This window comes from Lissotriton vulgaris, chromosome 1_2, assembly GCF_964263255.1.
Source record: "Lissotriton vulgaris chromosome 1_2, aLisVul1.2, whole genome shotgun sequence".
Classification (NCBI taxonomy): Eukaryota; Metazoa; Chordata; class Amphibia; order Caudata; family Salamandridae; genus Lissotriton; species Lissotriton vulgaris.
The window spans coordinates 114,374,599-114,398,558 of NC_141686.1; the positions used below are offsets into that span (position 1 = coordinate 114,374,599).

At 46.7% G+C, this 23,960-nt stretch overlaps 1 protein-coding gene across 1 annotated transcript in view; it reads left to right on the forward strand.

Moving 5' to 3' along the window:
• Window positions 1-23,960, forward strand: part of KIAA1549 (KIAA1549 ortholog) — a 539,186-nt gene that overhangs the window by 128,726 nt on the left and 386,500 nt on the right. The window contains exon 6 of the mRNA XM_086952955.1: window positions 9,927-9,986. Within this exon, the coding sequence (XP_086809081.1) occupies window positions 9,927-9,986 (60 nt within the window). The remainder of the gene's footprint in view (window positions 1-9,926; window positions 9,987-23,960) is intronic.

Consider the following 23,960-nt stretch of genomic DNA (forward strand, 5'->3'; position numbering starts at 1 on the left):
TTCACAATCAGTTAGTCTCGCGGCCACTCCGACCCAGACTGATCTACCCCAGGGCAGACATGACACACAATCCGGTGCGTCTACACATGGGCCTGCAGAACCCAATGCTCTCTTTTCCAAACGGTTTACAATCCGGCAAACCTACACGCCAGTATCCCCCCTGACGCTCTCACTTACACAAGCCACAATCCTGTGGGTATCCACGCTGGTAGTCCACCCCAGCGCTCTCACTAACGTCGTATATCAACGACGACCACATTCCTATGAGTACCTATCGGAACAATTTCTCCTTTGTCTACCTGGGATAAAACTATGATAATAGAATTTAGTACGGTTTCCAAATAATATAATGTGCCCCTTATCCTTGGTATCAGAGGTCCACTTCGCTCCCTATTTATGTGATCACCACTTACCTGATTGGGGTTACTCATCCATTCACATAAACACCGATCACCTAGAAGCCACGTTTACCAAGATTGAACAAGAATACTCGGCACACATCCGTTCACTCAGAACTATGGTATTTATTGTCAATAAACACACACAACACAATACTATGCCACATGGATTATGCAAAGAAAAGGTAAAGATTAGAATGCGCGCTTATTGTAAAGAGGGCGGATGTCACCTTGTTAATGTGAAGTCGGGACTCGGCAGTCATCTAGGTTCCCTTCTCGTCTCTGTGTCCTGGCTCGGTCTGCAGTCACACCCCAGCCGTCACAAGTACACGTCTGCACCGCTAGGCTTAACCTCGTCTGCTTCCCTCCAGGGCACTGGAACCTTGCTGGTTATTAGCTACCGTCTCTCTCTCTCTCTCTGCTTCAGTGCGCTCCGCGCTAATTCTCCTTCAGTCTTTCTCAGAGAGTTTCGGTCTTAAATCTTTCTCGGACTTCAAAGATGGCGACTGTCCGCCATGAAATAATTAATGGCAGAGATGCTAACGGCTAGATGCCGCCTACGGACTGACTGTCGACTAACTAACACCTTCGCTAATATCAAAGCCTGTTCCTTCATGGAAAGCTACGGCCAGCAACCTGCCGCCCACCAAATTCTTGTACCTCCCCGTACCAAGGACACGTTCCCAGCCGGCCGGCCTGAAGTTGTGTCTTCGGAGTGGAGAAAAATACATTCCTTCGATAAGGGCCAGCCTGAGCCGGTTCTCTCCAAGCGAACAACAGCTTGAAACTAAAACATTACACTTGACCTAGAAGGCCTCTCGAGCTACCAGGCAGAGAGCAAGATGGAGTCTGTCTCGTTTAAGGCCTACGGGGCCCGCAATATGCATAACTCCATGGAAAATATCCTAACACGTTAGCAAATAGGCAAATCATGATTAATACTTATGTATCTATCCCCTAGCTTCATTTCGTAAACCCTACTCTAAAGAAAGTGACACGAAAATACTCTACTATATGAAAGGCAGGGATCCTATCTATAGTCCTAATCCCTATACTATAGGGGTGATCGGCTGGAGTCACTCCATCATTCTCCCTCTTAAAGGAGCCAGAAAAGGTCAGCCAATACAGTGGCCTAAATTGCAAATTCTGTAATTTACTGATTCGGTATTTTAAGGAATCAGTAAATTACCGATTCCTTAAAATACCAAATCTGTAAATTACCGAATTTGCAATGTAGGGAGCACTCAAAAGAGTGCTTTTCCCATTTTAGGATTCGTTATTTTCCACCAACTATAAGTTGGTGGTAAATCAGGAATACCTTTGAAAATGCAAATCTGTGCATTTTCAACTGTGCCATGTGGCAGACATAAAGGCATGTATGAGTGCCACATCTGCACACTAGCACGATTCAGGGGTGCAGCAGGGTGTCAAAGTGACACCCTGGCACCCTTGAATGTTTCCCCCATTTTACCGAATTGGTATTTACCGATTTGGTAATTGCCATTCATTCCTATGGGCCTCCAGGCCCATAGGAATGAATGGCAATTACCTAATCGGTAAATACCTATTCTGTAAATACCAAATCTTACAGATTCGGTAATTTTTACTGAAAATGTATCTACATCCCATTTACCTATTCTTAAATATCGAATCGGTAAAATTCGATATTTAAGAATAGGTAAATTGGGATTACCAACATCTGGCCCCAAGTGACCTGATGCTGTTTTCTATTAATGTTCAAAACTAATCGCATTAACCGCATCCCTGCGGCGCGAATTCCCCGCCCATGCTGACTCCGCCTTGTGCGGACGGAGTCATGACGGAACGGTTCCGTCATCAGCACAGCTCAACCGACGCTGATGACGGAATCGTTCCGTCATCAGCATCGAAGGGGTTAAAGGATAAGTAAAAAAGATAACCGTTCAACATCTTGACCAGGGGACCAGCTGCATTTCTCTTTTATGTATTTAACACTTCCATGCCCCATATCAAAAGGTCCAAAGAGTCCAGAAACCCAGGTGAAATCCTCCCTCGAATCCAGTGTCGAGCATTAATCTCCTTCTGTCTAATGCTTGTTTCAGATAGGCTCAGTCAATTGGCTTTTCTCTTGGCTCAATTTGGTTGGTGGCATGTTATTTTACGAAACCTTTGGATTCAGAAAGTTAAAACATTTTTAATAGTTACTCGGTGATGCTTGTGTGTACACAAGTTCCAACCAAAGTTAATTTGTTATCCTGTTCATGATCAGCAGTTACACAAGCGACAATGCATTTGCTTTATGCAAGACGGTGCATCTTAAATTTGATCAGGCCTCAATCTTCTCATATCATCCATTTGTTTGTTGGAAGAACTTTAATGTGCATAGCTTTCTTTTGCTTTTGTCAGTAGGTTTTCTCCTGCCTGCCGACTTCCACTTGCCACTTCAGGCGAGCATTAAGGAATGCAGCTCTTTAAGGGCTCATTTTGCAGCATTAGATCCACTGGAAGCTCAATCTTAAATATCTTTTATAGATCCATTCCGTACATTCTTACAGCACCTGCACCTTTATGTTGTGACAGATTTATGGTCCACCTGTACTCAACACGGAGTTTCCAGTCCTATAAACCACGCATCATTATTTGATGACTTCAAGTCGCCAACAGCTCTTGGAGAGACCATTAGAAGGTCTCTGGAACTATTTGGTACCTAAGAAGACTAGAAACCGAAATCTCTAATGTGACTTCCCTGGTATGATTTTACACATGCCGTCGTCTTTTGTAGTGTGCGTCCGTTACAGAGGTTTCCGATAGATCGAAGAGCTTTCAGCAAAATGGACATGTAGGTTTACTTCCCATTACCTTTAAACCACCTACAGAGCACTACACCTCTAGAATTCAGTACAGGAGTTGGGGGAACCCATTTTCTTTTCTGTTTTGTCGGTAATGAACCCTGATCATTGAAGTTGTATTTTAGAATTTGTTTTTAAAGCATTGCTTCCATGTGATGGGTCTAGAGACATGTTGTTGGTGTCTAAAGGCCAATGTTTGTTGAGATTCATCATGATGTAACATTTTGTAAGTTGTGCTTAATGCTAACATTTTCTACCTCCCCAACACTTTATGGAATAGTATAAGCTCTACCAAAATTTGAAGCCTCAAGGACTAGGATTGAATCCCTCTGATAGAGGATTGATTTGAACAGGCAAGAATTGAAGCTTGCTGATAGATGGGTATGATCCTACCGAAGCTGCTAGTGTTGGCCCCGATTCCCTCCTCATGGCAAGTGGGGAATCCATTCTGGTGTAGAAGCAGCACATTCCACTGCCTCATCCCCAAAGTTTTTCATCATGAACCCCTACTTCCATTGAAAAAAGCCTCAATGTAAATATTCATTGATGTTAGAGTAATGCCACAGTGACAAGGTAGATGATGTAATTCAAAGAAGAATTGCTATGGAAGAAATTTCAGCCATCAAAGGCGTGAGTACTAAGGTCTAAATTGCCAAGGAGCTTGAAACATAAATCTGCTTGAAGGTTATTAATACATGAATGAATCACTGAGGTGCCCATTTAGGTGATTTTAAAGCTACTTGAAAAGACCCGTAATTTGTGTTCTACGGCGCCATCAACTACCCAATATAGCAACCAACACAAAATGATGATTAATCTCAAAAGGTAACACAAACGTAATAGGTCAGTAAGACCACATAACAGTAGTGTCCAATACGGACCCATACTACTACCCATGGTCTTAGTCTAACCGGAAGAGGCTTTCCCCAGGATAGTGTCCTATAGATTATTCCATAACAATAATGACTAACACATTTTTCCGCAACCCATGCAGGGCAGAATTTAGATGCATTTCACTCAGATCAGAGTAAAGAGAATGTTTCTCACCGAAGGCTGGGGAAATCACCAAAACCTACCGCCCTGTTGTTAGAACAAGCATTCAGATCTCTCAAACCCCCTTCCCCCGCCCCCCACTGTCCTCCACCGCCACTTCTTCCTCTTACCACATCATGGGTTAAGTGGAAAGAAGATTCTGTTGCTTGTTGCCATGGAAAATTATGTAATAGTTCAGTTGCTTAATTAGTTTAATACCCACTTCATTGTAGTCGTAAATGGGCATTGGTCTACATGTGAGCAGCAGTTAGCGAATATTCATTTGTCCTTGGAGAAGTTAAAGATGACACCAACTCAAGCCCTCACCTGCATCACACTGAATGATTGTCTAAATGACCTTGATCTAGCGTAAGCTTACTCACACCTCATAACACAGCAGCAACATACAAGTACTCCTACCTGTTGCTGACTGAGTGATTGTTTTACCAGCTCAAAGTTTACTTCATCAGCCTGAAAACATTTGACTTTTTTGTTTCTCTTTCAATGCATTTGTGGTGTATTATTTAGCATTTAATGAGATCTACTTGTGTCCTTATTCAAGTCTTTTGGTAATTCTGGCCTTTTCATCCCTGATGTTTCCTCATCTCGCTTCTGTTTGTTCTGAGCATGTTAGTCAACCAGGCCATATTGATTGCAAGAAAGACGTGTTCCTTTCCGCTTTGTAGGATAATATACCATGGCAGACCTTCTGTCATTCAGAAAGGATTCTTTTTTCAGAGAAGCCATTTCCATTTAAAGTAGTTTCTTGAATCCAGAGAGATACGAGGTTTATAGTGTTTTGTCAGAGGTTTATAATCTATTTGCTATTAAGATCTCTCCTCTACTACCCACTCATCTTCTAGATGAGGAAGACTCAGAGGAAGAAGGTCTCTTTGGTGTTGTGCACAGTCCCTCGGAATTGCGAAGAAGTGTCAACGGGTGGATGATGACGAGGGCTATTATGAACAATCATATTATGCTCCTCCTGAGCATTACCACCAATAACATCCGGAGGAAAGGGTTTCATTATCATCATCTCTAGTGTCTGAATTGCAGTTTATGTTGAGTGACTATCACAGGCACTTCCCACCGTCTGCGCCTCCTACCACACCTCCATCTCTACTGGCAAGGTCACCAGTTAGACCATCTTCACCGTCACTGCCGCCAAGGCCGCTGCCTCTACCAATTCTGCTCACACGCAGATAGCTCCCCGCCAGCATCCATCAATATCTGATGACGGCAAGGAAGAGGGTGAGCTTTGTGACACAGGGGGAGAGTGGCATGATTATATGTTGCCACTTCCCTCATTGCCAACGGCCCCTCTGACGGACTCTCTCCTAGAAGAAATAGGAGGATTCCACAACCTCCTCAAGAGAGCGACAAAGGAGTCAGACTGCTTTCTGTATGATTTTAAAGACCCCTTCCAAAACTCCGTCAGAGCTATACTCATTACCCATACGGCATTAAGGTCATGAAGACACCAGCATCGGTAGCTACGGTATTACCCCACCTTGATAAAAAGTACAAAGCTTCTGAGGGCGCTCCTGCATGTCCTACTGGACATTCTAAACCAGATTCTGTGGTCACGCAAGCAGCTCAGCGCCACTCCAATAATGCATCAGTACCACTCTCGGCACCCCCAGATACAGATCGGAGGATCCTGGACACTATTGGTAAAAGTTTTTCCCAGTTGTCAGCACTGTCTGGTCAGCCAACTCCTTGGCCGTTCTGGGAAGGTATGACAAATGTGGTTGGATATTGCTGCTTATATCGACCAGCTACCTGAGGATGTCAAGGTGAAAGCCAAAAAAGTCCTACATGAGGGAGAGCACACATCCAGTGAAATCATGGATTATGTGCAATGGATATGGCCATTTCCAGATTCGGGTAATTGGCAGGGGGAAAAATCCTTAAGGACGAAACCGGAATCACGCTGTACCTTCACTGCACCGGCAACCGAACAAATGCATCTTTGGCACGTATTTGTTCTGCACGCAAGTGGTTACAACGATTTGCTTTAGGGGGGCGCAATGATGAAGTCGTGTGGAATTAAAGGCCAACACCTTCCCTGCTGTTGTGCAAACTGGAGTTTGAATAGTAAATTAAACTATTCCAATATCCAGCGCACCTCTAAGGCAAGTCGTGAAAATGAATTGCGTGCAGAACAAATGCGTGCTAAAGATGGATTCGCTCAAATGACGATGTTCTGAAGTCATGCGTGAAAAACACATTCGGTATTTTGGCATACATTCATTGGCAAGTGCTGCAGTACTGAGGCATCCAGGATGGCTCAACTCTACCTTTTTCTGTCCTGAGGTTCAGCGCAGGATCCTGGACCTCCCTTACGATAGAGAAGCCCTCTTCAGGAAACATGTGGATAAGGCCCTCCAGGCTATCAAGGTGGATACCGATACTGCCAGGTCTTTTGGGGCCTTACAGTTTTGGAAAAAGCCTTTTCGAGGCTTTTGGGGAAGAGGACAACCTTCCTACAGAGGGGGTTATCAACCGTATTAGTACCCCGCTTAACTCAACTTCTTCTCAACCATATCGTCCCCAATATCAGCAGTTGCAACCACCGCAATCCTCATATGTCAGATCTCATCCTGAAGGAAAGGCAGGACGTTCCAGAAAGGATACTAACCATCACCAATAATATGTCCCAGGATCCGGCCACTTCTCTTCTTCCTCCTTCCTTCTGCCTCAGTGGCAGGGTTACCACCTACCTCCACCAATGGCAGGATATTACCACCGATCAGTTTGTGTTAGGTGTTATCCAATTTGGCCACACTTTGGATTTCCTCCAAAGACCACCACCAAATCCACATCAACCTTCCCTCCACAAACATCTCCATCTTCTAAAATTGGGAGGTCAAGCCAATGTTGCATAAGGGAGCTGTAGAGAGGGTTCCTATCTCAGAAAAAGGGAAAGGTTTCTACTCCTGTTTCTTTTTAATACGCAAGAAGTCAAGGCAGGGGCGACAGGTCCTAAACCTCAGAAACCTCAATACCTATTTGAGGAAACAGTTGTTCGTTCGGTCACTCCACAAGAGTGACCATACGGAACAACTGTTCTTAAACCAGGGAGACTTTATGATCACCCTCGACCTCCAAGATGCATATTTTCATAAACATATTCAACCAACCCAAAGAAAATGTCTCAGGTTCACGGTAGCTGGAAGCCACTACCAGTTCAAAGTGCTCCCCTATGGCCTCAAATCTGCACCCCGCATCTTCACACAGTGCCTTGCACATCTAGCAGCCTTTTTCAGACAATATCGCCATCAAGTCTTTCCTTATGTGGACAACTGGTTGGTCACGACGCTTTCCAAACGGTCAGTATAGGCATCCACAATAGCTTGCGCAGATCTCACTCTGAACCTAGACCAATCCAACCAACATCCCTCACAAACCATAACATTTTAGGGGCCAAGTTAGTTGCAGCATCCTCAAAAGTGATCCTACACAGGAGCGACAACTACTGCTAATCACGCTGGCATAGACCAACCAAAAAAAAAAAAGTGTCTTTCGGTTTACCACAATAAATCCCTGCTAGGGACAATGTCTTCTGCATCCCTCTCGTCCACTTCTGTCCCCTACGGATGTGTCCCATTCAAGAGGAATTAGACAAATGAGTGCAACTAATAGGCTCCTTTGACAAACTCATCAGGGTTACTCTATACAGGGTGAACTCCATGCTTAAATTGTAAATAAAACAAGTGCGAGCGCCCATGCTGATAGTACCAATAAAACCTTTCAACTCAAATGAAAAAGGTTTTGCATCTGATGTCATCGGGCTAAGATACATCATCTCTACATCTCCGGAAGAAGTTCTCCCATATCATCTTCACCTCCAGCTCATGCTTCCATTAAAGTCCACCTGTCAGCAATTTCCTGTTTCAGGCGATCTCCCACTTCTCAATTACTATGGTCTTCCAGGATCAATGAACAATTTCTCAAAGGCTTATTTCGTACATTCCCTCTTGTAAGGCCTTTGCCATGACAAATGAATACTGTTTTAACTCAGCTGATGAAGGATCTCTTTGAGCCCATCCACAAAGCTGATATCCAATTTCTCTCCTGGAAGCTGGCTCTCCTTCTAGCCTTGACCTCTGCCAGAAGAGTCAGTTGGATTCAGGCCTTTACCATACAATACCTTTTACTCAAATTCAGGGACAATAGGGTAATTCTCCATAGAAATCTAAATTCATTGCTAAGGTCCCTGAAGACTTTCACCTGAATGAACCAGTGGTTCTCAAGACTTTCTTTCCGAATCCTGTGACGTCTGCAGATAGAGCTCTACATTCTTTAGAAGTCAAGTGATGCCTAAAATTTTACTTGGCCAAGACTAAAGCTTTCAGCAAACCCTCACAACTATTGGTCACTTATTGTGCTCCAAGGAAAGGCTTTCCACTCTCAACGCAAAGCATTTCCAGATGCATTTCCATCACCATTCAGTTTATTCACCGGAAGGTTGGCAGACCCTTGACCTCAAGGGTTCGTACCCATTCTACAAGGATTATTTCTACTTCTATGGCATTGTTTGCTGGGGTGTCTCTTCCGGAAAACGGGAGGCAGCAACATGGAAGAACAGACACCATTACTCAAGATGACTGGTTGGACTTGGCAGTTCACAATGATGCAACAGTGGGCAAAGCAGAGCTTCGACATCCCTGTCTTAAAAAACATCCGTTTTTGGGTTTATGCACATTTTCCATGGGATTTTTTTTTTCAAATTAAATTTTTGCCTTCCATCCAGCAGTTATTTGGCATATAAGACATTACATTTCCAAACATGTAGCAGTAAGTGACACTTGTTGATACAATCTTTACGATACACACATCAGTTATCACTTTTTATAGTTCCAGCTTCAGCTGGCAATAGTCTTATTCAGCCGTAGTTCTATAGTCTTCCCAGCCCCCACTCACATTTTCCATGGTTATCTAAGTTTACTGAAAGAAAGACACATGTATTTCCTTAATATAATGCTATTTTCTTCATAACCTTGTTCTCAGGGTTTCTTCCCTAAATGCAAATTTGCTTATATTTGCTACACATTGGTTTGTCGTACCAATGAGCCATTAAATTGCTGTTTAATCTGATTCAACAATGTGAATCTGACAAATCAATACTGGAGTAAGAAATAAGTTACCAGTAGCTGTAGTTCTCCAGTATTGGAATCTTTCATAGATTCACATGCGACTCACCTTCCTCCCCTGGCCTGAGAAGCTCACCTTTCCCTCTCAGTAGTCTTATGTTTTGCACTCGTGTTCTAAAAATCGGAGGTATTGCAGGTTCTTGCAGAAGAGATCTAGGGATGATTTATCCTGATTGGGTAAGGTCTAAGTTTGGTCTCTTTTGAAAAAAAAGTGACTACTAAAGGTTACAAAACTAAGCGCCCTGGGCCTTTTCTAGTCTATACCATCTTGATGACTGGGAAGGATTCAAGTATGTGAATCTATGAAAGATTCCGATACTGGAGCACTACAGTTGTAGGTAAGTAACTAATTTCTTATGCAAATAAAATGTAAATGTACATAGCTTTCTAGTAGAGATGCTTAGATACAACACTTGCTTTTCACTTGGATGTGTTTATTGTATATGTTTAAAACTGATCCTTAAGTCACGGTTTTTCTTTTTGGTTTTTTTCCCATCACAAAATCTTCTCAGCCTTCTATTACCCGCAGCTCAATATATCTCAGCTTCTGAAGGATTCTTGGCTGCAGACAGGTATGTACCCCAAATGTAGTATGGTTATTTGACGCATTTCTTAGATGCTGGTCTCTTCGCCAAGTGTTGCTAATAACAGTTTGGGAAGCAATGAACTGCTACTATTACGTTAATTTAATCTATTTTGTATTTTTATGGAGATAATCATATAGTACATAACTGGCTTTGAGTGGGAGAAGAGCATTAGGCGTAGCAAGAGGTACATACTCCACATATGGGGATTCAGAGTGCCTGTGGGAATACTTGCATAGTATGCAGGTACATCATGTAAATAAATTGGAAAATATGTTAAGGAGAAAGGTAGATGGAGAAGCAATGGGGTCTAGATCTCGTCATTCAAGTGCTATGGGGAAATGGAATGTCCTAGAATTGACTGTTCTTCCACAGCTTCTCCAGTACACTGGAAGAGATGTGCGCTTTGTGTCAATTTGTTGTGATTTTTTTCCCATTAAAAAGCTAGCAAAAGAGGAGCTTCAGGTGCCACTGAATATTTTGTATTTCTTTGACTGGTTTACTCGTGTTGAAGGTTTCATCGATGACTCTGCATATTTGTAAGCTGTGTACTGGAAGATAGACCCCATGAAGTTGCTGCAGTCAGTGTGGGATGTTTGCAATTTACTTGGTCGATGAACAGTTGGGCTGCTAAAGGATAGCCCAGCACACTTATAAATGTTGTACGTGTAGAATACACAGTAAAATGATAATGTAACACGGCTGTTTTTCTCATAGAATAGTCGATGTTATGTTGTAGTATTGAACTTCATCCTTCTTTTTTTTTTAAAAACATTTTGCAACCGCCAATGGGTTTAGTCCACAACCGGACTTTGAGGGCTACATAAGTACATAAGATACTATTTTCAATATTGTAAATAGTGTCTTTTTCTGTAATTTTGTTACAAGATCATTTTTCTGTGTATTCTACACGTTCGACATTTATAAGTGTGCTGGGCTATCCTTTTGTTGTATGGTTCTGGGGAAACCGGGTGGGTCACTACTGGTTTCTCTATATTGAGGCATAGGATTGTCTCGAGCCCTTTGCACCTTTTGTGCTTACTAATTTGGGACGTTAGAACTGGTGCGGGTATTTATGCTTTGATCCCCAATTTTGTTAAATAGTAGGGCTGCTGAAGTCTTTTTTATTTATTAGTAAAACAGTGGTACAGGGAGCCTAGTTAGCGAGATGATGTTTGCAGGGATGAGAGCCTAGACTAGGGATCAAAGATTATTTAGAGGCAGGAAGGGCTTGATTTCACACCTTAATGTGAAATCCTAGGAGTTCATCAGTGGGTGAAAGAGTCCTGGGCGAGCCTTCTAGATTCCTCTGACAAAGCCAAGCCATGCCTCGAGCGTCAATTGATGGATACAGCTTTTGGGAAGCTCCGTTTTGGTTGGGTTGACTCTGAACAGCACCTATCAGAGTTAGACACTGGTTCAAGCATTCTCTGAGGCCATTGATGTCACTTCGTAAATAAAATAAAAGTATGTTGCTCTCCTATCGCGAAAATGGGCTGCCTGCCTGACCTAGTAGTACATACAGTAGCTCCATGTGTAAGTTGAAACAGGTGCCGGTGTACACAGAGTGACTTAGAGTAATTGAGTCTGGTTGAACAAATTGGTATCTGTTAGACAGGAAGGAGCTAAAGCATTTCTTTACTGTCATTCTAGTAATAGCAAATTGGTTTTAACCAAGAATGGGGATAAGGATATGGGTGATAGTTGAAGTGTTCGTTATAGGCAAGATCGGGGAGGGTTTTTGTCGAGGGGTTGGTGTTGGGGATGTCAGTGAAGCATGGGATAGCCTAAATGTGGTAATAATTTGATGAGTGAAGGAGGAGGCTGACACATAGGTGCTCAGTTTTCATTTTGCTTACTGTAGTGAGCGCGCTAGCACGGCACGTCACGTGGCTACGTGACGTGCGTTGACGTAGAGGCGCGGCAGGCGGAGCGCGGCATTCAGAGCGCGAGCAGGCTGGGCGTAGGACATGCTTTGCGCTCCTTGTATGTATGTACCTGAATAAAGAGGTTGGCACCACCTTCCGACTCCGAGAGTTATTGGGGGAAGAAAGAGTATCTTTACAGTGGCGACGAGGGTGGGATTTGAACCCACGCGTGCGTCTCAGTAGACAGGTTTAACTTCCAGCAAAGGAAGCAACTACCCGGGGAAACGGTGGAAGAATACGTGGCGGCGTTGAAGAAACTGGCGGTATCGTGCAAATACGCCAACTGGGAAAGTGAATTCATAAAAGACCAAGTGGTGATGCACACCACGTGCACGAGCGTGCAGGACAAGCTATGGGCCGCAGGGGACACCTCTCTCAAGGACGTGCTGGTGATAGTGAAAAGGGCTGAACTGGCACGAAGGTGTGCAGCGGCTACGAAGAAAGAGATCGTGCCCAGTGGGACGGTGAACAAAGTAGACGAGGAAGAACACCACAAGGATAATCAGGCACGGAAACAGCCAGAAAAGGGTCTCGACAAATGGCGGAACAGCCCAGGCAACCCTGGCAAACAGGCCGGAAGTAACAAACGGCCTTGCTACAGATGCGGCAGTTGGACGCACGAGGCGCACGACCGGAAGTGCCCCGCGCTTCGCGCCAAATGCACGTTCTGCGGAATAATCGGCCATTTTGAAAAGGCGTGCAGGAAGAAGGCAGCCAAGAACGCAGTGAAGTACGTGGCCCAAGCATCGGAGGAGCCAGAAGAAGCAGCAGAGGAAGAGGTGATCACAGTCCTCTGCATCTACGACGATATATTAAGCATAAACGACCGAGGCCGTGGCACCGGCGGAGGAAGAACGATGAAACCCGTCATGGAAATGAAGATTGGAGGCGTCGAAGTCCAGGTGGTGGCAGACACAGGGTCGCCTTACACTATCATCCCCCGGAGCGTATGGGAAGAGAAGTTTGCTCCGCGACTGGGCCCCGAGCTGGACAAGCTGGACATACGTCCCGTGACCTATAACGGTGATCGAATCCCCATGGCCGGGTGCAGGAGATTGAACTTCGAGTTCAGGGGCAGAGAGGCCAGGTGCAAACTGTATGTCTCCGAGAAAGGTCCCTCCGTCCTAGGGTGGCTCGACCAAGGAGACCTGGGCATCAAGCTGGACCCGGGAGGCAAGGAACAAATATTATTGGCGGAGCCGGAGGAAGCGCTGGACACGAATAAATGGAGGAAGAAGTTCCCAAAGGTCTTCGGAGGCTCAGTGGGCAAACTCGACAGATTTGCACACAAGATCGTACTCAAAAAAGGAGCCATACCGGTGGCACACAAGGTGAGAAACATCCCGCTAGCAGTAAGGGACGACGTGAAGGAAGAACTACAACAGCTGGAGAAAAGAGGGATCATAGAGCCGATAGCCTGTGCTGAATGGCTATCGCCGTTGGTGGTGGTGAAGAAACCAAACGGGAAGGTCCGTTTGTGCGTGGACCTACGTGAATTGAACAAAAATATAGTGGTGGAGAAGTTTCCTCTTCCCCGGATAGAGGAGATGCTGGCCAGCACCAGGGGTATTCAGTGGTACTCCACCATAGACTTGACTTCAGCGTATCACCAGATAGCGTTACACCCAGAGAGCCGCAGCTTAACATCCTTCATAACTCCCTTCGGATGCTATCGATTCCGCCGCATGCCGTTCGGACTAGCCTCGGCGGCTGCAGTATTTCAAAAGCTCATGCATCAGCTGTTTCAGGACCTCAAGGGAGTGCAATACTTCCAGGATGATATATTGGTGATGGGCCAGGACAGGATGGACCACGACAGGAAGCTGGAGGCGGTGTTGGGCATCCTGGACGGGAAGGGCCTCACAGCAGAATGGGCCAAATGCCGGATAGGGATGGAGAAGGTAACGTACTTGGGCCACGAAATCAGTGCTCAAGGTGTGACTCCCAAGAGTGAAAATGTAAAGGCGATCTGCGACGCACCATCACCAGCTACCAAGGAGGAAGTCAGGTCATTCCTGGGAATGGCGGAATACTATGGGAAATTCATTGAACATTTCGCCTCGAAAACTCACCACATGAGGCTGTCAACCCGTGAGAACAGCGAGTTCTGTTGGTCAGAGGAAGCCCAACGGGAATTTGAAATGATAAAGAGAGAAGTGGCAGGGGCAATTCCACTGCAAGGGTTCGACCCCCAAGGAAGCACCATACTAACCACAGATGCAAGTGATAAAGGACTGGGGGCAGTCCTCATGCAAGACCGAGGTCAGGGGAGAGTCGAAACCATATGCTTCGCGTCCCGCACCCTGAATGACACTGAAAAGAGATATAGTGTGATTGAAAAAGAAATGTTGGCGGTTTTGTGGGCCATGTCCCGGTTCCGGCAGTTCCTGTGGGGCACAAGGTTCCGGTTGAGGACCGATCACAAGCCCCTGCTCAAAGTGCTCACCTCCAGTGGACATGCGGAAGCAACACCGAGGATCTCGAAAATGTCGCTCAAATTAATGGAGTTCCGCTATGATGTTGAACACATTCCAGGGAACAGGAACAAAGTGGCGGACTACCTGAGTAGGGCGGCAGCGATGGAGCCCAGTACAGAATGCCCGGAGGCGGGGGAAGAGTGGGTCGCACTCACCGAGGACCTCGAAGTATCTATCAGCAAACAGGAATGGAGAACGGCATATGAAGGAGACCCGAATCTGGAGAAAGTGAAGGACTACATTGTGAGAGGCTGGCCGGACAAATGCAAATTAGAGCGTGGCCTTGTCCCCTACTTCGAGGTGAGAGAGGAACTATCCATGGATGACCAGGGAACATTTATATACAGAGGGGAAAGAGTCATACCCCCGTCAACGATGATAACCAGATTGATGGACATGTTACACGAAGGCCACCTGGGAGTGGGAAAGCTGAAACTAAGGGCCAAGCAGAATTATTGGTGGCCAGGAATGGACATAAGAGCGGAAAGACACGTGAGAGAGTGCCTGAGGTGCCAAGGCGCGGACAAAACGCTTAAACCATTGCGCCCTGCCCTGGGAAAGATTGATCCTCCACAAAACCCGTGGGAGGAACTGTCCATCGACATTTTAGGGCCAGTACTGAATGCGCAGGGTATACAGAAATACATTTGTGTAATGGTGGACCGTTATTCGAAATGGCCGGAAGTAAAGATTGAAGAAACAATGGACACTGAGAAAATAGTGAGCTTCATGGCGGAGACCTTCGTGAGAGAGGGCATCCCTAAGTGTGTCCTCAGTGACAATGGGCCCCAATTCCGCTCTGACAGATGGAACCACTTTATGCAAAGAAATGGAATAGCGTCTAAACACACATCCATATATCACCCGGCGGGGAATGGGTTGGTGGAGCGCTTCAATAGAGTGGTGATGGGCTCGATACAAGCGGCTATTGCAGACAACAAAGACTGGGAGGCGGAGATATGGCACATGGTGTGGGCGTATCGGATCACTCCCACGAACACTGGCTATAGCCCTTTCCAGATATTAAGGGGCCGGGAGCCGTTCACCCAAGACAACAGGATATGGAAGGACAGAGTTATCAAGAGTGAGTGGTCACCGGCAGTGGTGCAAGCCAATCTGAAGAAGGCACAAGCAGTGTATACCAAACACTATGATGCGAGGAGGAATGTAAAAGACACTGCCCTCGAAAAGGGGGAATGGGTGAGAGTAAGACTGCCCACTCTACAGAAAAAAGGGGAAAGTAAGTACAGCAGGCCCCTGAGAGTGGTGGAAATCAAGGGCCGGGCGGCCTTGCTGAGCGATGGAAACGTGTGGTCGCAGGATCGCATGGCCAGGTGCAATAAAATACTCAACTGGAGAAGCAGAGACAACAGGGAAGAGAGTGAGAGCAACAGTGACCACTCCAGTGACTATGGAGGTGAAGACCCGGATTTAGGAGAAAGTAGTAATGAAGATCAAGAGGCCAGTGCAGAGTGTCAGCCGGAGGAAGACAGCAGTCGGAGTGTGCCTGGCGCGGCTGCGCTAGAGAATGGACAGAGTGAAGAAGCAACGACTGCCAGTTCCCCGGTAAGACTGACGAGAAGGGGCAGGGCGGTGGTCCCACCAGTGAGGTTCAGAGACTATGATATGAGTCAGGACTTGTTCACATAACTCTTTGGAAAAAAGGGAGATATGTAGTGAGCGCGCTAGCACGGCACGTCACGTGGCTACGTGACGTGCGTTGACGTAGAGGCGCGGCAGGCGGAGCGCGGCATTCAGAGCGCGAGCAGGCTGGGCGTAGGACATGCTTTGCGCTCCTTGTATGTATGTACCTGAATAAAGAGGTTGGCACCACCTTCCGACTCCGAGAGTTATTGGGGGAAGAAAGAGTATCTTTACACTTACGTGTCACATTTCAGTTTTCCGAGTGTGCTTGTATGTGTTATTTCTATGCCTCATGCATGAGTCTTTGATAGTTCATTGTTATGAGCCAAAATGTTCTGTCCTTCTAATAAAACATTTTAGGAATATCGCATTTTGCGAATGTAATGTTAAAGAAACATTTTAGGCAATAAACAATATACGAGGCAACCAATGCAATCTGGAAACCCTGCATTCCCTATTTCTGAGTGATCTGCCTGTTAGAAAAAATAAGTTTGTATTTTAAGGTTTGCTCAGTGTATAAATTCAGATCAGTCTGTTGTTGTGTTCTCTTGTCGTTATAGTAACCTTGGGTCACCAGGGCCCGTGGTAATGCCGGGGTTTATACGTGGTTTCTGATAGCACAGGTATTATTCAGAGATGCATCTTTAAGTTTGTGCCCAGTTTGGCCGAGAATAGACACATAATTGAGGCATTGTAGTGGCACATACGGTAATGTCTGTGTTTCCTAAAGAGACGGGTTTGCTGTGTAAAGCTGCAGTCTGTGGTTCTTTGTAACTTGGAATAGCTCTGCTGTGTGAGGTCCAAAGCGCTGAACAGAGGCTAGCATCGCACTGACCGGTATTTCACGGGGCAGAAAGCACTTGCAGGCTTTGACCCAGGAAATACAGACCTCGGAAAGCACATTCAAGTTACACATATTTTGCCAGTATTTATCACTACACAGGAAGCATGGTCTTATTCTGTAAAATTATAGCCGGTGTTTTAAAACCCTACAGGCTTAGTCTACAAGCAGCACAGCGGTCTCTTGGGGTGCTCGGGCACTGCAGCTTATTACGTGTAACAAATGCTGTAAGTATTTTGCCCAGGATCACAATGTTTGTCAGAAATTGCTCGGAACTCCTTACATGAACTTTGTTACCGGAGTGGATTGTGTCTGTCCTCTCCTGAGTGGATTGTCTCTGTCCTCTCTGGTCTATGTATATACATTGAGGAATGTATATGATATATTGAATAATAAAAATATAAACCGTATCAGTCGGATTGATGATTAAGTGTGTTTGAGAGCTGGGCCTACTTTGTAATTGTTTAAGCGTTGAATGCTTGTTTTTGTTTGCCACCAACCTCACCAAGTGGATCAGGGACTGCGCAGACGACCTCGCCCCCCGGAAGACCCCGCCAAGCAGACCCGGCAGCAAGAAAGCCCCATGGTTCACAGACGAACTCAAAAACTCCAAGAAGAACTGCCGAGCCCTCGAGAGAACCTGGCGCAGAGACCCAACTCCGGACAACATGGCTGCCCTCAAGCTCGCTACCCGAAAGCACCACCAACTCATCCGCGCCACCAAGAAAACCGCATTCAAGGAACGACTGGATAACAACGCACACAACAACAAGGAACTCTTCAACATCGTCAAAGAGCTCTCCAACCCCAACGCCGGAAACAACGACATCACCCCTTCGCAATACCTCTGCAACTCCCTCGCCTCCTACTTCCACAACAAGATCGCGGACATATACAACAGCTTCAGCACTCAACCGACGCACGCCACAACCGAACCCCCACCCCCCACCACCACCCTCCGCGCCTGGACTCCGATCAACACCGAAGACACCATCCGCACGGTGAACTCCATCCACTCCGGATCTCCGACCGACCCCTGCCCTCACCACGTCTTCAACAAGGCCGACGCTGTCATCGCACCCCACCTGCGGGACATCATCAACACCTCCTTCGACACCGCTACCTTCCCGTAGAGCTGGAAGCACGCCGAACTCAGCGCCCTACTCAAGAAGCCTTCAGCCGACCCCACCGACCTCAAGAACTACCGCCCCATCTCGCTGCTCCCGTTTCCTGCAAAAGTCATCGAGAAGACAGTCAACAAGCAACTGGCCGCCTTCCTCGAGACGAACGGATCCCTCGACCCCTCGCAGTCTGGCTTCCGGGCAAACCACAGCACCGAGACCGCCCTGATCGCAGCCACCGATGACATCCGAGCCCTGCTCGACAACGGAGAAACAGCGGCCCTCATCCTCCTGGACCTCTCCGCGGCCTTCGACACTGTCTGCCACCGTACCCTAGTACAGCGCCTCAGCAACGTCGGAGTCCAGGAGAAGGCACTGGAGTGGATCATCTCCTTCCTCGCCGGAAGGACACAGAGAGTCCGCCTCCCTAGGTTCAGATCGGAAGCCACCGAAGTCATCTGCGGCGTTCCACAAGGGTCATCGCTCAGTCCAACCCTCTTCAACGTCTACATGGGCCCCCTCGCAGACATCGCACGCCAGCACAACCTCAACATCATTTCCTACGCCGACGACACCCAGCTGATCCTCTCCCTCACCAACGACCCCGCCACCGCCAGAGACAACCTACACGAAGGGATGAAAGAGGTAGCCGAATGGATGAAGAACAGCCGCCTGAAACTGAACTCGGACAAGACGGAAGTCCTCATCCTGGGATCCTCACCCTCCGCCTGGGACGATTCCTGGTGGCCCCCCGCCCTGGGCAGCGCACCCCAACCAACGGACCACGCACGCAACCTGGGCTTCATCCTGGACTCCTCCCTCTCCATGACCAGACAAGTCAACGGCGTTTCCTCGTCGTGCTTCAACATCCTGCGCATGCTACGTAAGATCTTCCGGTGGATCCCCACCGAGACCAGGAAGACGGTCACCCAGGCCCTCGTCACCAGCCGTCTGAACTACGGTAAATCCCTCTACGCCGGAACCACCGCCAAGCTCCAGAAGAGACTCCAGCGGGTCCAGAACGCCTCAGCTTGTCTCATCCTGGACATCCCCCGTCGCAGCCACATCTCCGGACACCTGAGAGATCTGCACTGGCTCCCGGTCAACAAGAGAATCACCTTCCGACTCCTCACTCACGCACACAAAGCCCTACACAACCAAGGCCCGGGATACCTCAACAGCCGCCTCAACTTCTACGCTCCCAAACGCCAGCTTCGATCGACCGGCCACGCCCTCGCCGCCGTCCCCCGCATCCGAAGAGCCACCACAGGAGGACGGTCCTTCTCCTACCTCGCCGCCAAAACATGGAACTCCCTCCCGACCCACCTCCGCCTGACCCAGGACCACCTCGCCTTCAGGAAGCAACTCAAGACCTGGCTGTTCGAGCAGTAGCGGACCCCCCCTTCCCTAGCGCCTTGAGACCCTCTTGGGTGATTGATGCGCTATATAAATGCTGTGATTGATTGATTGATTGTTTGGTTTTCTTAGTTCTTGGCTTGCTGCTCCACTTTATCTTCTGTTTCAGGGGCCATCGTTTGCGTTTAATTTTGTTCCCAGCCCATTACTTTGGACCAGTGGATCCTCCAAATTGTGGAAAGAGGTTACATCCTTCACTTGCTTCAGGCTCAGCCCTTCCCCCCCTCCCTCCCCACCTTCAACCCCAACCCACCCTCTAGCGCCGTCTTCCTCTCCCATTCTTGATCACCCGGCCATCTTCCAACCAAAGGTGGCAGCACTCCTGCAGAAAGGGTCTGTGGAGTTAGTGCAGGAGCAAGAAAAGGGTAAAAAGGTGCTACTTCCATTATTATTTTCTTGTGCACAAGAAGGAAAGCGGTGTACTCCAAGTGAGGGATAGCTGTGCTTACGCTGGCACTTAAGGGTAGTTCTGCTACCTATAAATGGTAGGAAAGAGCCCTTGTGTTTGCTCTGAGGGACAGGTAAGTCTGCTGAGTGAGGGATGGCTCACAATAGGACGTGGACATGTTTGGTATAGAACCTGTCTCTGCCCCTGCCCTGGTGCTGGTGTGTTTTCAAAGTTCTGTCCAAGGACTACAGGAACAGGCATACTTTGCTGACCTCTTCCACTATTCAGTACATTTAGCTGCTGGCACAGACACGCCTCTTTTGTTCTTCTCACTGAAGTGCCCAGAGTTGCAGCGAGAGCTGAAAGAAGGGACAGCTGGGTATATAGTCTTTTGCTCATTTTCCTAAAAGTGCGAGCTGTGGGAAGAGAAGGACACCAGTGTTTGAGAGGTGAGCCATCATCAAGGTCCTGAGAAAGGCCTTGACCCTCTCCAATTCCAGGGAAGCAGGAACTTCAATCCTGCACTTAGGTTAAAAGTGGGACTGTACCATCGGGTCTGCAGTTCTTTAGGACAGACCAGGACCTTTTCCTGACTAGGGTTCTGTTCTCAACCAGGAGCCAGATGGGGCACGGAATGTCGCACTCTGTTGTCCTAGCTGCCAATCTCCAAAGCCTGGGCACAAGCACTCTTGTGCAAACATCTTCACATATCTCACCTCTTATCCCGGCTTCTCCATAGGAGGTAATCTTGACCACATGTGAAGGTTGCTGCACTGTGTTCTGAACCAGTCAAGCACCTTTAGAGACGGGAGCAGCTCCTCCTTCCCCAAGATACAGTGGCAAGAGAGATTCATTTCCAAGATTCAGGGGGGAGAGAGCGCCAAGTACAACTCATTGAATTTGAATGGAGGCGCTTAAGAGGCTTAATAACAGTTGGAGATCTCTATAATACAGATGGGCTAAAATCTTTCTCCCAATTGAAGGAACAATATCAGTTGTCTACACCACACTTTTTTAAGTATCTGCAGCTGCGTGAATATCTTGCTAAACTGAATATAGTGAATGTGGCTAATCCTCTTATTGAGGCAAATAAAAAATGCGCACGCATCGGGGCACTGTATACAATAATTATAGAGGCAATGCCTAAAGATTTGGAATCACACCGAATAAAATGGGAAGAAAGATTAAGGAACCCTGAAATACAGTTGGAGCTTTCGATTGAACTGGCTAGACGCTTATTTATGTCCGCCAACTTGAAGACACAACATTATAAAACTTTGTTTTATCTTTATCGTACGCCTGATAAAATTGCAAAGTAGGGGGGAGACCCAGATGGAAAGTGTTTTAGATGTAATACTTTACATGCTGATGTAGTGCATATCTTTTGTACTTGCACGAAATTATTAGAATTGTTCAGACACACAAACTGGTTTCTATCTGAGATTCTGGGTGTTCTATACAACTTTCAACAAGTCAGATTTTTTTGGGTATAGATACAGGTGGATTGCGTACAGATAACGGTAATGAAGTTTGTTATTTGATATTCATTGCATCAGCAGTGCTAAGGTCAAGCTATCTAGTGTACCTATACGGCTTTTGGTTTTTTTTTTTTTTCAGTTTTTTCTTTTCCCTTTATTATCATCTAAGGTCAATTTTATATAAATTGATCAGTCATATATTTGCTTGTGCCTTGGTAGGATTTTATGTAGGTGACTTCACGCTGGTATTTTGACTTGATCTTGTCAATGCAAGCAATGAATGATATAAGGGAATGGTTTATTTTTTAGCAGCATAAGTTGTCCTCCAGTCTCAAACTTTTTGTATATATCTGTAATCTCTATGATCCGATCCTGCATTGTATAACCCACTATAATTGAATGTTTGGTTATTTCTGTACCCGTGGTCTCTATCTAATAAAGAAATTAAAATAAAAAAGAATTTGAATGGAGGTGTGAGGGGGAGGCAGCCCCTCAATACCAAGGGAACAGAGTTAGAAACGCTCTATTAAATGTGTGACGCATATTATACATATTAGATGTGAAGCATAGAGAAGGGTCTGGCATAGATGGCATACAAAGTGCATTCCCCCCCCCCCCCACTGCATGCTTTAAAAGAGGCCCCCCTTCAACATCAAACTCGGGAGTCTTGCTTGATTTTCCGCAGTGTGCTTGTTTATTAAAATTAAATTCACAGGTCAATTACTTCATTGACCACCATTTCTTTATTTATTAGCAAAATTATTACATCACAGTATTTAAGAAAAATTCGCCTTATATACAATATACACTCATTTACCGCCCATTCTCCAATGGGCCTTTGGTTTGACTTCAGGGTTGCGCCAGCAGGCCACAATCCAGATCGCCTGCTCTCTTTACGTTAACCCCCTTCCGGTCAACAGAGCCGCAGGTCAATAATGTGCCCCCACTTGGGCAACCAGCGGCCTCCGGGATAGGGCTGAAGAGCCAAGGCCACCAGCAGGTCAGCCCCAACTCTCCCGCCAGCCCAGAGTCCAGAATGATTTAGAAAACCTGTTCAGAGGTAAAACTGTCACTAGACAAGAAGTTCCCGTGGCGCTTACTGGCGGACTCGACCTCAACCCCCCATTCCCCCCCCCCCCCCCCCCCCCCCCGCACTCGAGAGCTTCGGAGATGGCCCTTAAAACTGTTTCTATAAATATCTCAGTGCACCCCATCCTCCGCGTATAAGTCCGGCCTGGACGTTTGTATCAACTTGTGACGAACAGTTTTAATACTAGATTTCTGTAGGATTTCTGCCACCGACTGGTTCAACCTTTTAACCGATTTGTTCACTGCTTTCATGGGTGCGCCCCGCGACTATACCAGCCTCGGGATGACTTCGGACCATATTACTATAGCTTCAGGCAAAATACTTTTGACCGCTGCTAGAGTAGAAAACAAGAACTCCTTCACTCCTCTACTTGCGGCCGGGATCATATCGTTGCCACCGCAGTGCAACACGAATACATCTGGATAAGGCATGCCTCTGGCCAAGGCCGCCTTTACATCCCTCGGGACGTCCACTAGGCGCTGCCCGCCTATGTCCACCCAATGATGATCACATCCTTGCATCATGTGCACCCTGTTTTCGAGCGTCTTTTCGAAGTGCACCCCCGCCCTGCGAATGAAGGAGTGGTCACACCAACATATTTGGATTCTCTTAGGGGAGGTACCTATAGTAAACATTAAGAAACACGGTGAGAATGATCCTAGGCAGAAGGGGACGGAAAATTAATGATACAGACTGTTAAACTAATTGCGGGCGGACATAACGTTCATAACATGCTGATTTCCAGCGACCCAATCTCTTAATCGCCTGTTCAGGCAGGCCTAGGCCAGCAGCTGTTGTCGCTGCACCAATTCGGAATGAATGGGATGTAAAGTCGGTAGGATCCACCCCGATCTTTGCCAGGGTCATTTTTACTACCCGTGTAAACTGGAACCTGGTGAGGGGTAGACCATTCTTGTGAACCAGTAATCTATCATCCGCTCCTTGAGGCCTGACTTTCATGAACCCTCTCATCAAGTTAACTGGACAGAAGGGCTCCCCTTCTACTCTACCCAATTGTAACCAGGCCCCTTTACCTAAAGGGTCCGTTTTCGATCTACGAACTCTGAGTCTCAGGACATCTTCTGACTCCATTATGTCTGAGCACCTTAGGCCCCCCTCCCTATCTGTTTTAGATGCTGGGAGTAATTCAGAGATCCGCAATGCTCCACAAAAGGCTAAGGCGTAGGCCACCCGGAATAATTGGGTCTCGTATGGGGAAAAACAAACGAACGGCAACATCTCTAAGATTTTTACCAACTTCCCTACATCTATGGGTCTTCTGGAATCTTTTGCCCCAGGTGTCAAGCGCTCCCAACCCCTCACTGCTCTTCTTACCCTCTGGTCTTTTGTTGGGTCCAAGACTCCCTGTAACCCTGCATAGAATGCCAATGCCGACAACTGCCTCTTCATAGATGCCACTGATTTTCCCTTCTCTTTCTGCTGTACTATGAAACCCAACACGCTCTGAGGCACAAAGGCGTCCACTAGGCCCGCTCCCCTTAAGTATGTCTTATAACAATCCCAAGACTTTTGATACATACACTTAGTCTTGGGGGCCAAGGATGCTGCTATCAACTCG